A 15,700-nucleotide genomic window follows, 5' to 3' on the forward strand; every position below is an offset into this window, starting at 1 on the left:
ACAGATGAAGTTGTGCGATGCTCTCTAGTGAGTTCTGGGCATGTGGTGGGTCTTCAGAATTGAAGATTGACTTCTTCCAGTCTTCTTCAGATGGTTCTCTCAGTAACATTGGTGGAGTTAATTTCGTGCTTCAGCAGTAGCACGATGACAGTTGTGGAAAACCTGATATTGTAAGAAGTGGTAATACTGTGCCTATGTTGTTGCTCTCACACCTGATCCTGATTTCCTTGCATAGTCTCCAACTTCCCTGTACCTTCTTACGGTTCTGGAAGTAGTGGAAGCTGCAGTTCTGAACACTTCCACAGCGTAATGCTTGCTGCAACCATTCTCCACCAAAGCAACAGCTTATGCAGCTCTTCAAAGCGTAAGGGCATGTTTACTCCAGAAAGCTGATCACAATGACAGAAAATTCCTAAAAATACCCAGATTAAAAGGGGAACAATACAAGGTACAATAATAAGTGCAATAAGAGCACGAAAGCATTACTGCCTCACATCCAATGTTCTGTTTTTCAGGTTGCGTGAGAAACAACAATTAATTCTAGTGGAATATGCAAGCGATGCACCACTGTTTCCTCACAAAACAATGCCTGTAACATATTCCATCTAAAAGAGTAGGATAATGTGCTTCACTTTTATTAAGCAAATATTTAAATATTAGTACAATATTACAAAAATGACAGATTGCTACTCACCATATAGTGGAGATGTTGAGTCGCAGACAGGTACAGCAAAAAGACTGCTGGACAAATAAGCTTTCGGCCAGGGGAGGCCTCCTTCCAAAGTAGACAACCCCCCCCCCCCCCCCCCCACACACACACACACAAAAAACCACTGTCATTGTCACTGGCTGCCGAGGCCGGACTGTGAGCAACTGTGCATGATGGGAGAAGCGTTCCAGGTGGTGGCGTTAAGGGAGAAGGCTGGGTTGGCTAGGGGAAGGGATAGCAAGGTAGCAGTGGGGGACAGTAAAGTGCTACTTGTGAGAGGCATACAGCGACATGGTTGTGACAGATTGGAACAGCTAGTGCATTCAGAAGGTTTGGGGTGGGAAGAGGGAAAGGGGGGGGGGGGGGGGGTCGGAAAGGGAGAAGTGAAAGGATTGTGGTTTTTTTTTTTTGTGGTTTTAGGGCGCACAACTTCAATGGTCATTAGCGCCCTGACTACTCTAAAAATGCACCGCGAGCCACAAGTTGACAACAACAACTAAAAGGAAAAACACAATAAAAGACAGACTGACAGGCATAGGATTAAAAAACTTCATCAAATGTCCTTAGCGAGGTGTGTCAAATTGATAAAACAAAGAACACGACCAGCTGCTCGTGGGTCATCCGCTAAAATGTCATCGAAAGTATTAGGCAGGTTAAGATCGAGGCGCAGTTGGTTAAGATCGGGACAGGACATTAAAATGTGTCTAACCGTCAGCAAGTGCCCACATGGGCAGAACGGCGCCGGCGCAGCCGTCAGCAGATGGCGATGGCTGAACCGGCAGTGTCCAATCCTTAACCTTGCTAAAACGACCTCCTCCCGCCGAGAAGGGCGTGAGGAGGACGTCCAAGCCACGGGAAGAGGTTTTAAGGCCCGAAGCTTGTTGTCGGTAAGTGCAGCCCAATCGGCATGCCACAGCGACACAACGCGCCGACAAATGACCCTGCTAAAATCGGACGAAGGGACACAACAAGAAGCTGTCCGAGGCTGGAGGACCGCAGCCTTGGCCGCGGCATCTGCAGCTTCGTTCCCAGGGATACCGACATGGCCAGGAACCCACATAAAGCTAACCGGCGGACCGACGTCCACCAGCCGCTGAAGAGAGCTTTGGATCCGGTGTACGAAAGGGTGAACCGGGTACGGATCACTGAGGCTCTGGAAGGCGCTCAGGGAATCTGAGCAGATGACATAAGCAGAATGTCGGTGGCGGCAGATGTAAAGAACAGCCTGGTAGAGGGCAAAGAGCTCAGCTGTGAAGACCGAACAATGGTCATGGAGCCGGTATTGGAAACTTTGTGCCCCGACTATAAAGGAACACCCGACCCCGTCATTGGTCTTAGAGCCATCTGTATAAATGAAAGTCATGGTGATGAACTTCGAACGAAGTTCCAAAAAACGGGAGTGGTAGACCGAACTGGGGGTGACCTCTTTTGGGAGCGAGCTGAGGTCAAGGTGAACGCGGACCTGAGCCTGGAGCCAAGGTGGCGTGTGGCTCTCGCCCACTCGAAAGGTTGCAGGGAGTGAAAAATTAAGGTGTTGAAGGAGGCGACGAAAGCGAACTCCAGGGGGTAGCAGGGCAGAGACATACAACCTATATTGACGGTCAAGAGAGTCGTCAAAAAAGGAACGATAAGACGGATGGTCGGGCATTGACAGTAGCCGACAGGCATACCGACAAAGCAGTATATCGCGCCGGTAAGTGAGTGGCAATTCGCCAGCGTCAGCATGAAGACTCTCTACGGGACTGGTATAAAATGCTCCGATCGCAAGTCGTAAACCCCGATGTTGTATGGAGTTGAGGCGGCGTAAGATGGATGGCCGTGCAGAGGAGTATACGAAGCTCCCATAATCCAGCTTGGAGCGGACGATCGACCGATATAGACGAAGTAGGACGGTTCGATCCGCTCCCCACGACATACCACTGAGAACACGGAGGACATTTAAAGAACGGGTACAACGGGCGGCCAAATATGACACATGTGGAGACCAGCTAAGTTTCCTGTCAAAGGTAAGGCCTAAAAATTTGGTTGTCTCCACGATTGGGAGAGCAACGGGACCAAGTCGTAAGGACGGTGGGAGAAACTCTTTGTAGCGCCAGAAGTTAATACAGACCGTCTTCTCGGCAGAAAAACGGAAGCCATTGGCGACACTCCAGGAGTAAAGACGGTCAAGAGAACGCTGAAGACAGCGCTCCAGGACACGTGTACGCTGCGCGCTGCAATAGATGGTAAAATCGTCCACAAAAAGAGAGCTTGATACATCAGCTGGGAGGCAATCCATTATTGGATTGATCGCGATGGCGAACAGAGCGACGCTCAAAACTGAGCCCTGTGGCACCCCATTCTCCTGGCGAAAGGTGTCGGACAGGACAGAACCCACACGTACCCTGAACTGTCGATCCATTAAAAAGGAACGAATAAAAAGAGGGAGGCGACCGCGAAGGCCCCATGTATGCATGGTGCGGAGAATGCCCGCCCTCCAACAGGTGTCGTAAGCCTTCTCTAAATCAAAGAACACAGCCGCGGTCGGGCGTTTCCGCAAGAAGTTATTCATAATGAAGGTCGACAAGGTAACCAGATGGTCAACAGCAGAGCGGCACCTACGAAATCCACATTGGACATTGGTAAGTAGGCGTCGAGACTCAAGCAGCCAAACCAATTGAGAGTTAACCATTCGCTCCATCACTTTACAGACACAGCTGGTAAGTGAGATAGGTCGATAACTGGAAGGCAAGTGCTTGTCCTTCCCCGGCTTAGGAATCGGGACAACAATAGACTCGCGCCAGCATGCGGGAACATGTCCCTCAATCCAGATGCGATTGTATGTACGAAGAAGAAAACCTTTACCCGCAGGAGAAAGGTTCTTCAGCATCTGAATATGAATAGAATCAGGCCCTGGAGCGGAGGACCGTGATCGGCCAAGTGCGGTTTCGAGTTCCCGCATGGTGAATGGGGCATTATAACTTTCACAATTCGAGTAGCAAAAGTCAGGTGGCCTAGCCTCCTCTGCCTGTTTGCGGGGGAGGAAGGCAGGGTGGTAATGAGCGGAGCTCGAAACCTCGGCGAAAAAGCGGCCGAAGGCATTGGAGACAGCCTCAGGGGCCACAAGGACTTCATTCGCGACCTTCAAGCCAGAAACTGGGGAGTGGACCTTAGTGCCAGATAGCCGGCGCAGGCTACCCCAGACAACAGAAGAAGGAGTAAAACTGTTGAAGGTGCTTGTGAAAGCAGCCCAGCTGGCTTTCTTGCTTTCGTTAATAATACGACGACACTGAGCACGTAATCGTTTATAATTAATACAATTCGCCACTGTAGGGTGGCGTTTAAAGGTGCGTAAAGCACGTCGACGAGCACGTAAAGCGTCTCTACATGCTGCGGTCCACCAGGGGACCGGTACGCGACGTGGAGAAGAAGTAGGGTGAGGGATGGAATATTCAGCAGCAGCGAGAATGACTTCCGTGAGGTGTGCGACCTGACGATCGCAGCTTGTGAAGGTTTGATCCTGAAAGGTCGCCCTGGAAGAAAAGAGCCCCCAGTCTGCCTTGGAGATGGTCCAACTAGAGGAGCACGGAGAGGGAGTATGCTGCAGGAGATGGATAACACACGGGAAGTGGTCGCTCGAATAAGTATCAGCAAGTGCATACCACTCAAACCGGCGTGCAAGTTGGGGAGTACATATAGAGAGGTCTAAATGGGAATAGGTATGAGATGTGTCCGAAAGAAAAGTAGGGGCGCCAGTATTAAGGCAGACAAGATTGAGCTGGTTGAAAAGGTCTGCTAACAAGGAGCCCCTCGGGCAGGAGGCTGGAGAACCCCAAAGGGGATGGTGGGCATTGAAGTCTCCAGTTAACAAAAACGGTGCAGGTAGCTGAGCAATAAGTTGCATCATGTCTGCCCTGGTAACGGCAGATGACGAGGGAGTGTAAACGGTACAAAAGGAAAACGTAAAAGTGGGGAGAGTAATGCGGATGGCGACTGCCTGCAGGCCGGTGTGCAACGTGATGGGATCGTAGTAAATATCATCCCGGACCAGCAACATAACCCCTCCATGAGCTGGGATTCCTACCATAGGGGGTAGGTCAAAACGCACAGAGGTGTAGTGTGCCAAGGCAATGTGATCGCATGGGCGTAGCTTCGTTTCCTGGAGGGCTACGACGAGCGGACGATGCAAGCGGAGCAGCAACTTCAAGTCCTCTCGGTTGGAGCGAATGCTGCGAATATTCCAGTGAATAAGTGCCATCGTAAGAAAAGGAAGATGAGAGAAGGGGTCACCTCGAAGGCCGCTTAGGGCCTGGCTTCGAGCGAGCACTGCCGCCGCTATCAGTAGGCGGACAGTCATCGTCCATTGGGTCTATAGGGTCATCGGCCATCTCGGGAGGATGGCCGGGAGGGGGAGCTTCCTCCGCCGGTGAACGGCCAGATGTACGGCTACCGGCGATGCGGCCAGGCGAAACGGATGACGGCCTGGGGCGGCAACCGCTGGGTGGCGCAGGAGAAGAGATGCGCCGTGGCGGAGAAGGAGAACTGTGCTTCCTATGCGCCTTTTTGGAAGGACATTTGGTGGAAGTACCGGTCGAAGGCTGGGAGGTCGAGGGACGGAGGAAGTCTGCACGGGATGGTTCCTTCTTGAAGGACCGTGCATCTGACTTCGGGGTCTTCGACTTAGCAGAAGCTGAGGAAGTGGCTGGTGTCTGTGGTGTGATGGGAGGAAGAGGAGACGTCGACCGCGCGATCTTAGCACTGGCCGAACGGACGACCGTGGTGCTGAAGGTCAGATCGCATGTCTGGGTTGCGACCTCCCGGGTAGTCCGAGGAGAGGCGAGGACAGTACTATATTTCCCCGCTGGGAGCAGCGTGGGCTTCCTACTAGCCAATAGCTTGCGAGCAGCCGAGGTGGACACTTTCTCTTTGACACGAATTTCTTGGATGCAACGTTCGTCCTTATAGACAGGACAGTCGCGGGAGGATGCGGCATGGTCACCCTGACAGTTCACACAATGAGGAGACGGAGGTGGACAGTCACCCTCATGGGCATCCCTGCCACAAGTGACACATTTAGCCGCATTGGAACAAGACTGTCGAGTGTGATTGAAACGCTGACACTGGTAGCAGCGCGTAGGTGTCGGGACATAGGGGCGAACAGAAATAACCTCGTAGCCCGCCTTGATGCGCGATGGCAGCTTAACACTATCGAAGGTCAAGAAGAGTGTCCGGGTCGGTACAAGGTCGTTGTTGACCTTTTTCATGACCCGATGGACAGCCGTCACGCCCTGCTCAGCGAGGAAAGATTGAAGCTCCTCGTCAGTCAATCCGTCGAGGGAGCTAGTATACACTACACCACGAGACGAATTCAAAGTTCGGTGGGCCTCCACCCGGACAGGGAACGTGTACAGGAGGGTGGCCCGAAGCAGTTTTTGTGCCTGAAAGGCACTCTCAGTTTCGAGTAATAAGGTGCCGTTACGCAACCTGGTACAAGATTTGACAGATCCGGCTATGGCATCAACGCCCTTCTGAATAACAAAAGGGTTGACAGAGGAAAAATCCTTTCCGTCCTCAGTGCGAGAAACTACGAGGAACTGTGGGGCAGGCGGTAGTACTTTTGTCACTGTTGGCTGGTCACGTTTCCGTTTTTGGGTCGAAGTCGAAAGCGATGGAGTAGAATCCATTGCGGAGGAATCCCCCATGATTGCCAGCGTCTCCGATGGCGCGCTCCTTCCTTGTGGGGACCCTCTCAGAGGGCACTCCCGCCTTAGGTGAATGTTTACACCTCAGGTCACACCTCCCGAGAAACAGACGGAGGGACCAATCGGCATGGTCAGAAGGTATCAGCTCAGGCAATCACCCCTCCCCGGGCCTGGCCTTTACCAGGGGGTACGCGCGTGCCTTACATGTCTACCCAGGGCGGGGACTTACGCGTTACCCCGTCACCGGCTACGCGTGCGAACGCGTGGGTCGGCCTTCAGACACGCACAGGGAGGAAGGAAGAAGAGGAAAAAGAAGAGAGAGAGGGAGAAAGAGGACAGACTGTCTCAAACGCCGAGGCGGAGACCAGAGAAGGCAAGGAGAAGAAGGCAATGAGAAGGCAAGGAGAAAAAGGCAATGAGAAGGCAAGGAGAAAACTGCAATGAGAAGGCAAGGAGAGAAAGGCAATGAGAAGGCAAGGAGAGAAAGGCAATGAGAAGGCAAGGAGAGAAAGGCAATGAGAAGGCAAGGAGAGAAAGGCAATGAGAAGGCAAGGAGAAGTCAAGGGAAAGAGTAAGGAAGACAGTGAGGTGGAGAATAGCAAAGAAAGGAACCAACAAAAGGAAGGAAGAAACGAGAAGTGAAAAACCAAAAAGACCACGATTATAGGTCGTGGAACCGTCCGTCTCCGGACGCAGGCGCTAACTACCCCCGTGAGGGGGATGGACTCCTTTTAGTCGCCTCTTACGACAGGCAGGAATACCTCGGGCCTATTCTAATCCCCGGACCCGCAGGGGGGGGATTGTGGGTGCATTGGTGTGGGAGCAGGGAAGGGAATAGGTGGGTGGAGGACAGTCAACCCCTGGCCAAACTCCAATAATCAGTGTCCTTCAGCCACCTGTTCACTTCCTTGCTGCCACTCCAGCAAAACAGAGCCTTCTGTTCCACCAATGCACCACAGTCTTTTTAGTCCTCTGCTTTTTAACTCCCTCCACCCACCCCCAGCCCTCCTCACGACAGCACCCAGCTGCCCTCTCCCAATTCCCACCACATCCCTGAATTCTCACTACCCCGCTCTCCCTCCCCCTCCCTGCCTCAGCCTCCTACTTGCCCCACCATCCAGACTGCATCTCCCATCATGCACAGTGTGTGTGTGTGTGTGTGTGTGTGTGTGTGTGTGTGTGTGTGTGTACTCTAGAAGGCCTTTTAGCCAAAGCTTACTTGCTCAGCAATTTTTTTTGTTGTGCCTGTTTGTGACTCAACATCTCCACTATGTGGTGAGTAGCAATCTATCCTTTTCATAACAGTCATTATTCCGTCCTGGATTTTTCATTGCTTGATTAAACATTATTACGTGTTGTGTATAATTTTACGGTCCCCACAAACAAAGGCACAGATAGCACCAATAGAATAGCTTTGTTGTTTAGCTCTTTCAGGAAGACTTTTGTTAGATAACATATGGCTCTCTAGAGAATCAAATCACGAAAGCCAAACTGAGAAGTACTTAAACTGTGCTGTGAAAATCTGGCATTATTCTAGTGCTGAGAGGAGCAGTGGAGTAATCATACCTGTGTAAGAGTTACTACATGTTTGCAAGTGACCAAATTAGTGGAAGATGAAAGATGCACGAAGTTGACACCTATGACACTAAACATGCTACAGCAATAGAAAATGGATGCATAGTGTAATACAGTGTTTGTGATGCCAAGTTTAAATGACAGCGGGGGTGAACAAGAAATACAATATTGTTATTTGGAAAAGAAATCTATGTGGTAGCAGAGAACTTCTCAAACACAAGAGTAAAACTATCAAAGGTACATCATCTGTTTGCATGTATTACAAGAAAATAATCATGCCCTGAAAAACATATGGAAGAACAAGCAGGACTCACTTTAATTTTTTGATTATGTACTACACTAAAGTTTGCATCTGTAAATATTATTCATCAGTGTATGAACATACCGCATAAAAAGATCATGGTAAATGTATGGCAGGAGTGGTTCTGGAAGCTCTCTGAAGAAATGCTTCAGAACATTTGCAACGTCTATCACATGATGCTGTCTACCAAGTTTTCCACCACTGTCAAGATGCGTCTGCAAAAATTCAATATGCTAATCAAATTTAAAAAATAAAAATAATAAAATAAACAAATTAAGGCAAAGGAAATCTATTCTGGTTGCAAATCCTCACTTTCTAGTCAACTGATGAAATAACAACTTCAATTCTGGCATATTGTTGGGTCAGAATGGAAAGATGAGTCATCCAAAAATAAATTTCCCCTTAGCATTTTTTCAACCCCCACAAGTATTGGGTTATGGCACAGATTCTTTTTCTGCACACAAATTATATGCCACCATTTTAACAATGCTATAATTAAGTGAAATTACTTGATTAGTTACATACACACCTTTATCTGCCTTTGTCGGGCATTTGAACCTGCTTTGCGAAAGAGCCCTTCTGTACCACAGTTCTCTTCAATACATTTACAAGCTTCGATAATGAAAGTAGGGACTTCAGCCTCACATCCAGACTCCAAAGTTATTTTCTGACACTGCAGCTGATGTAAAGGCTTTTTGAAAAGTCTTCCATCATTACCTGTTGCTCGTAACTGCAACAAAAATGTTTCAATGCATTAGCTGTTTCTCGACCAAGGCATAATGTTTTAAAACTAATTTAAGTAGTATTCCCAGACCATCTTTAAAAAAATGTATTTTGCTTGCTTCACTAGTATGAACTACATTTACGTTTCCTAAACCAGTGTGAATGAAAACGGAACTGTCCTAACTCCAAAACAATCCTGTAAAAACACAGGGAAAAGCTTTTGTTTGTCATGAGGAAGTGAACAAAGACAGACATGAAAGCTGATGTTGTTGTTGTTGTTGTTGACATGAAAGCTGATAGGCTCACTAATATTTAGAAACTAGAGGGTGCAGGAATATTCCAGGTTTATACTCAAAGGTAGTTAAAATAGCAAGTAGGAAAGTTCTATTCTGGTCTTGGCATTCTTTATGTACATATCGAGTGGCATCTCAGGCCTTGCTGAGAAGATATTTAGAGTTATGATTGACGAGATATTATGCAATTTTAATTTTAAGATTGAATTCCAGAAATGAGAGATCTCTGTCAGCACCTTCATTTAGTTGTGATTCATGAAGTGTACTGTGATACTGCTATTCTCTGAAACTACTTACTGTTTGAAATGTGTGCCCACAGTTCAGTGCAGTTCTGACCCTGTGTCTAAAGTATCACAGATGACAAGAGAGCTGTCGAGAGCACTGTGTGATGCCTCCAAAGACTACCAAAGCAGCATATTGTCAAATGATCTATCACAAAGACCCAAAGTCATTCTGGTTGTATGTAAAGACTGTTAGGGGCACCAAAGTTAGTGTCCAGTCCCTAGCGAATGAGACAGGAACTGAAATTGAGAGTAGCAAAGCAAAGGCTGAAATGTTTAACTCTGTTTTCAAATGTTCCTTTACAACAAAAAACTCAGGATAACTGCCCAATTTAATCCTCATACCACTGAAAAGATGAGTGAAATAAGAATTAGTGTCAGTGGTGTTGAGAAACAGCTGAAATCATTAAAATTGAACAAAGCTCCAGGGCCCCATGGAATACCTGTCAGATTCTATATGAATTTGCAGCTAAGTTAGCCCGTCTTCTTTATAATCTATTGTAGATCCCTCAAACATAAAACAATGCACAATTCTTTGAAAAATGCACAGGTCACACCCGTCTGCAGGAAGGGTAGTAGAAGTGATCCACAAAACTGCCATCTAATATCTTTGACATCAATTTGTTGTAGAATATTAGAACGTTATTTTGAGCTCAAATGTAATGAGGTACCTTTAACAGAATAACCTCATCAATGCCAATCAGCATGGATTCTTAAAAAATCCATCACATGAAACCCAACTCTCACTTTTCTTACCTGACGTACTGAAAGCTTTGGATCAAGGCAACCATGCATATGCATTATTTCTTGATTTCCAAAAAGCATTTTACTCTGTACCATACCTATGTTTATTGTCCAAAGTATGACCATATGGGGCATCGAGCAAAACTTGACTGGATTGAGGACTTTTCTGTAGGGAGGACACAGCATGTCATCTTGCATGGAGAGTCATCAGATGTAGAAGTAACTTCAGGTGTGTCCCAGAGAAATGTGTTGAGATGCTTGCTTTTCGCATTCTATATTAATGACATTGCAGACAATGTTAATAGAATTTTAACCTCAGGCTTTTTGCAAGTGATGCAGTTATGTATAATGAAGTACTATCTGAAAGAAGCTGCATAAATATTCAGTCCGGTCTTCAAAGTGGTGCAAAGATTGGCAACTTGCTTTAAATGTTCAGAAATGTAAAATTGTGCACTTCACAAAACAAAAAACATTGTATCCTACGACTGTTGGAATCGGCCGACTCATGCAAGTACCTGGATGTAACACACTGTAGGGATACGACATGAAATGAGCACACAGGCTCTGCTGTGGGTAAAGCAGGTGGCAGACATCGGTTTATTGGTGGAATACTGGGGAAATGCAGTCAGACTACAAAGTAGATTGCTTACAAATCACTCCTGTGACCTATCCTAGAATGTTATTGAAGTGTGCAGGACCTGTATGAAGGTGATATGAACATACAGAGAAGGGCAGTATGAATGGTCACGGGTTTATTAAATCTGTGGAAGAGTGTCACAGATACTGAAGGAACTGAACTGGATTACTCTTGAAGATAGACGTAAACGATCCTGAGGAAGTCTATCAACAAAGTTTCAAGAAGCATCTTTAAATGATGACTCTAGGAATTAGTACAATCTCCAATGCATTGCTCACATTTAGCATTCTCCTGCACTGGTATATTCCTAGAGCCACAATTTAAAGTCGGTTCTTGAAACTTCGTTAATAGACTTTCTCGGGATAGTTCACGTCTATCTTCAAGTCATACAATTCAGTTCCTTCTGTATCTGTGGCTCTCCCATGGATTAAACAAACCGGTGACCACTCATACTGCCTCCTCCCCCCCCCCCCACCTCCCCCCATTACTCCTATTTCATACAGGTCCCACACAGTTCAACAATATTCTAGGATGGGTTACAGGAGTGATTTGTGAGCAATCTCCTTTGTAGACATGATTGCACTTCCCCAGTATTCTACCTATAAACTGGAGTATACCATCTGCTTTACCCACAACAACTTATACGCTCATTCCATTTCATATCCCTATAGTGTGTCACATTCAGGTACTTTTACGAGTTGGCCACTTCCAACTGTGACTCATTGATATTATAGTCATAGGATACTATGTTTTTGTAAAGTGCACGATTTTACATTTCTGAACATTTAAAGCAAGTTGCCAATCTTTGCACCACTTTGAAGATCGGACTGAATATTTATGCAGCTTCTTTCAGATAGTACTTCATTATAGCCTTAGCTTACTATTAATATTGTCTTCAAGGTCATTAATATATAACACGAACAGCAATCCTCCCAATACACACCTGGGACACCTGAAGTTACTTCTACATCTGCATATACTTGTTGCCTTGACGCAAAGATTTCAGTATGTCATGTCAGAAAAGTGAGAGTTGGGTTTCACATGATCAATTTTTTCGAAATCCATGCTGGTTGGCATTGACATGGTCATTCTGTTCAAGATACCTCATTACGTTTGTGCTCAGATTTTCTACGATTCTACAACAAATCAATGTCAAGGATATTAGATGGTAGATTTGTGAATCACTTCTACTACCCTTCTTATAGATGGGTGTGACCTGTGCATTTTTCGAGGAAGTGGGCATGGTTTTTTGTTCAAGGGATATACAATAGATTATAGTTGGAAGAGGGTCTAACTGAGCTGCAAATTTGTATAAAATCTGACAGGAGTTCTATCAGACCCTGCAGATTTGATTATTTTTAATGATTTCAGCTGCTTCTCAATACTTACTTCATTCATCTTCTCAGTGGTATGAGGATTACATTGGGGCTGTTCTCCTGGATTTTTCATTGTAAAGGAACATTTGAAAACGGAGTTAAGCTTTTCAGCTTTCGCTTTGCTACCCTCCATTTCATTAGTCGCTAGGGACTGGACACTAACATTGGTGCCACTGACAGTCTTTACATACAACAGAATTTCTTTGGGTTTTGTGAAATATCATTTGACAATATTCTGTTATGGTAGCCATTGAAGGCATCATGCATTGCTCTCTTGACAGCCAAACATGTTTCATTCAGCATTTCTTTATCTGTAGCCTTTTGCTTTATTTTACACCTATAATGCAATAACTTCGGTTTCTTTAGAACTTTCTTTACAGTGACTGTATACCACGGTGGTTCCCTCCCAGTATGGACTGTTCTTCTGGGTACATATCTATCCTGTGAGAGGTCAACTGTTCTTTTAAACTTGAGCTGTAGTTTGTCTACAAGCTCCTGCCATTTGCTGAAAGTTTCAAGTTCCTCATTGATATATCACTCAACTTTTTCTGCCAGTCACTGGAATGACCCAAGTATGACCTCGAAGCCCAGACAACAGGCAGCATTTGTTCCAATGTGTGCCACAATCTGCAGTTGGTTGCACCCTGTTCTCTAATGGCTGCTGGAATATCCTCTTGAACATGTTGAATGAGGCCCGCAGGCATACACACTGAATGCACCTGGTGTCCTTTCCTGTCCCTTGATGCCATTTCTCTCCCATTCACCGTATGTTTGAACTGATGATGATGTATATGTAAATGTTAAAGATAATTGGGCAAGACACCCTTATTGAACCACGTGTCATAAACCAGACAGACAAATACGAGATAAATTTATTAAAATTCAAGCAGCCATGTTGTGCCTGCCACCCATAAGTAAGGGCTGAGGCATTTCAGGTGTTTAAAATGCTGCTGCTCCTTTCCCTCAATTTACCACTGAAGTAGTAGTTTTTTAGGGCACAAAAACAACTGAGGTCATAAGTGCCCATGTCATAACCTTAGAACTTCAAGAAGTAAAAGAAGTTAAAAGCAACTATACATTAAGCCCAACTGACAAAAGGAAAGAGAACTAAAAACAAGGACTTCCTCTCGGAGAAAGGTCCACAAAATGTGCCATACAGACAGAGAAGTTTCCAAGCCAAAGATTAAATGTCTTTTACCCTATTGCTATGATGGATAAAAAGTACACTACTGACCATTAAAATTGCTACACCAACAAGAAATGCAGATGATAAACAGGTATTCATTGGACAAATATATTATACTAGAACTGACACGTGATTACATTTTCACGCAATTTGGGTGCATAGATCCTGAGAAATCAGTACCCAGAACAACCACCTCTGGCCGTAATAACGGCCCTGATATGCCTGGGCATTGAGTCAAACAGAGCTTGGATGGCGTGTACAGGTACAGCTACCCAATGGTTCAATTGGCCACTGGAGAATGTGCTGGCCAGGGCAGCAGTCGAACATTTTCTGTATCCAGAAAGGCCCGTACAGGACCTGCAAAATGCGGCCGTGCATTACCCTGCTGAAATGATTTCGCAGGGATCGAATGAAGGGTAGAGCCATGGGCCATAACACATCTGAAATGTAACGTCCACTGTTCAAAGTGCTGTCAATGCGAACAAGAGGTGACCAAGACGTGTAACCAATGGCACCCCACACCATCACACCGGGTGATACGCCAGTATGGCGATGACGAATACATGCTTCCAATGTGCATTCACCGCAATGTCGCTAAACACGGATGGGACCATCATGATGCTGTAAACAGAACCTGGATTCATCCGAAAAAATGACGTTTTGCCATTTGTGCACCCAGGTTCGTCGTTGAGTACACCATCGCAGGCTCTCCTGTCTGTGATGCAGCATCAAGGGTAACCCCAGCCATGGTCTCCGAGCCGATAGTCCATGCTGCTGCAAACGTCGTCGTTCCGTATTACCCTCCTGAACCCACCGATTCCATATTCTGCTAACAGCCATTGGACCTCTACCAATGCGAGCAGCAATGTCGCGATACGATAAACCACGATCACGATAGGCTACAATTCGACCTTTTTCAAAGTCAGAAATGTGATGGTATGCATTTCTCCTCCTTACACAAGGCATCACAACAACGCTTCACCCGGCAACGGCGGTCAACTGCTGTTTGTGTATGAGAAATTGCTTGGAAACTTTCCTCATGTCAGCACGTTGTAGGTGTCGCCACCGGCGCCAACCTTGTGTGAAAGCTCTGAAAAGCTTATCATTTGCATGTCACAGCATCTTCTTCCTGTTGGTTAAATTTCGCATCTGTAGCACGTCATCTTTGTGGTGTAGCAATTTTAATGGCCAGTAGTGTAAACAGTCTTTGACAGCCCACATGTCGTTCACTAAAACTGCTGGCAAACATATTGTGGAATATAACCGGTTAAAAGAAGGCCATTGGGTATGGAAATGGTGAACTGTCAGAAAGGCTGATGACAATGGGCACGAAGTGATGAGGGATCACCACTTAAGAGATGGAGCAGAAAGTGGTACGTTTGTTGGTGTACTCGACAAGTTTTTTGCTTTATTTCATACTGAATAGACATTCAATAATATTAAAACATTCTTTATTTAATGTTTGTGTTGCTTCTTACAATATTATACATGGAGAATAAGGTTGTGAATTTGGATAGCGCATTTGGCCAATGTCCCAAAAATGGGACGGTCTGTAGTTTTTATTCTAATAAACTGAAAATTTTCAAAACAACTTTTTATTCAATTAATCACTCAGTGCAACATATTTATGTATAAAAGTTTGCTAAAAATGATCCGATAGAGTTTTAGCCAGTAATGGGTTAACCCATTACTGGCCATTGTCCCTTTTTTGAGACGCGTATATTTTACTTATTTGTACGTAAGCAATGGAGCTTTTAGATTTTATTGTTGCCCCAATAGGGAGAACGGATGAGCACAGATATACAACTAGATCCAGGAAATCATTTCATTGTGCCAAGTAAAACACAGAAGAGATGTGCTTACTGCAAGAAAAAACAACAAAAATTTGTGATAGGTTTGCAATGTTGGTGTACACGACAAGTCTTTTGCTTCATTTCACACTGAATAGACATTCAATAATATTAAAACATTCTTTATTTATTGTTTGTGTTGTTTCTTATAATATTATGCATGGAGAATAAGGTTGTGAATTTGGATAGCGCATTTGGCCAATGTCTCAAAAATGGGACGGTCTGTAGTTTTTGTTCTAATAAACTGAAAATTTTCAAAACAACTTTTTATTCAATTAATCACTCAATGTGACGTATTTATGTATAAAAGTTTGCAAAAAATGATCCAATACAGTTTTGGCCAG

The 15,700-nt window shown here is 45.5% G+C and overlaps 1 protein-coding gene across 4 annotated transcripts in view; it reads right to left on the reverse strand.

Annotated features, from left to right (window-relative positions):
• Nucleotides 1-15,700, reverse strand: part of LOC126187764 (uncharacterized) — a 106,478-nt gene that overhangs the window by 65,325 nt on the left and 25,453 nt on the right. For all 4 annotated transcript variants that reach the window (XM_049929029.1, XM_049929028.1, XM_049929027.1 and 1 more), the window contains exons 2-3: nt 8,796-8,996; nt 8,351-8,481 (exon numbers count right to left, since the gene is read on the reverse strand). In XM_049929029.1, coding sequence (XP_049784986.1) covers nt 8,351-8,481; nt 8,796-8,996 — 332 coding nt within the window. The remainder of the gene's footprint in view (nt 1-8,350; nt 8,482-8,795; nt 8,997-15,700) is intronic.

Source organism: Schistocerca cancellata, chromosome 5 (assembly GCF_023864275.1).
Source record: "Schistocerca cancellata isolate TAMUIC-IGC-003103 chromosome 5, iqSchCanc2.1, whole genome shotgun sequence".
Classification (NCBI taxonomy): domain Eukaryota; kingdom Metazoa; phylum Arthropoda; class Insecta; order Orthoptera; family Acrididae; genus Schistocerca; species Schistocerca cancellata.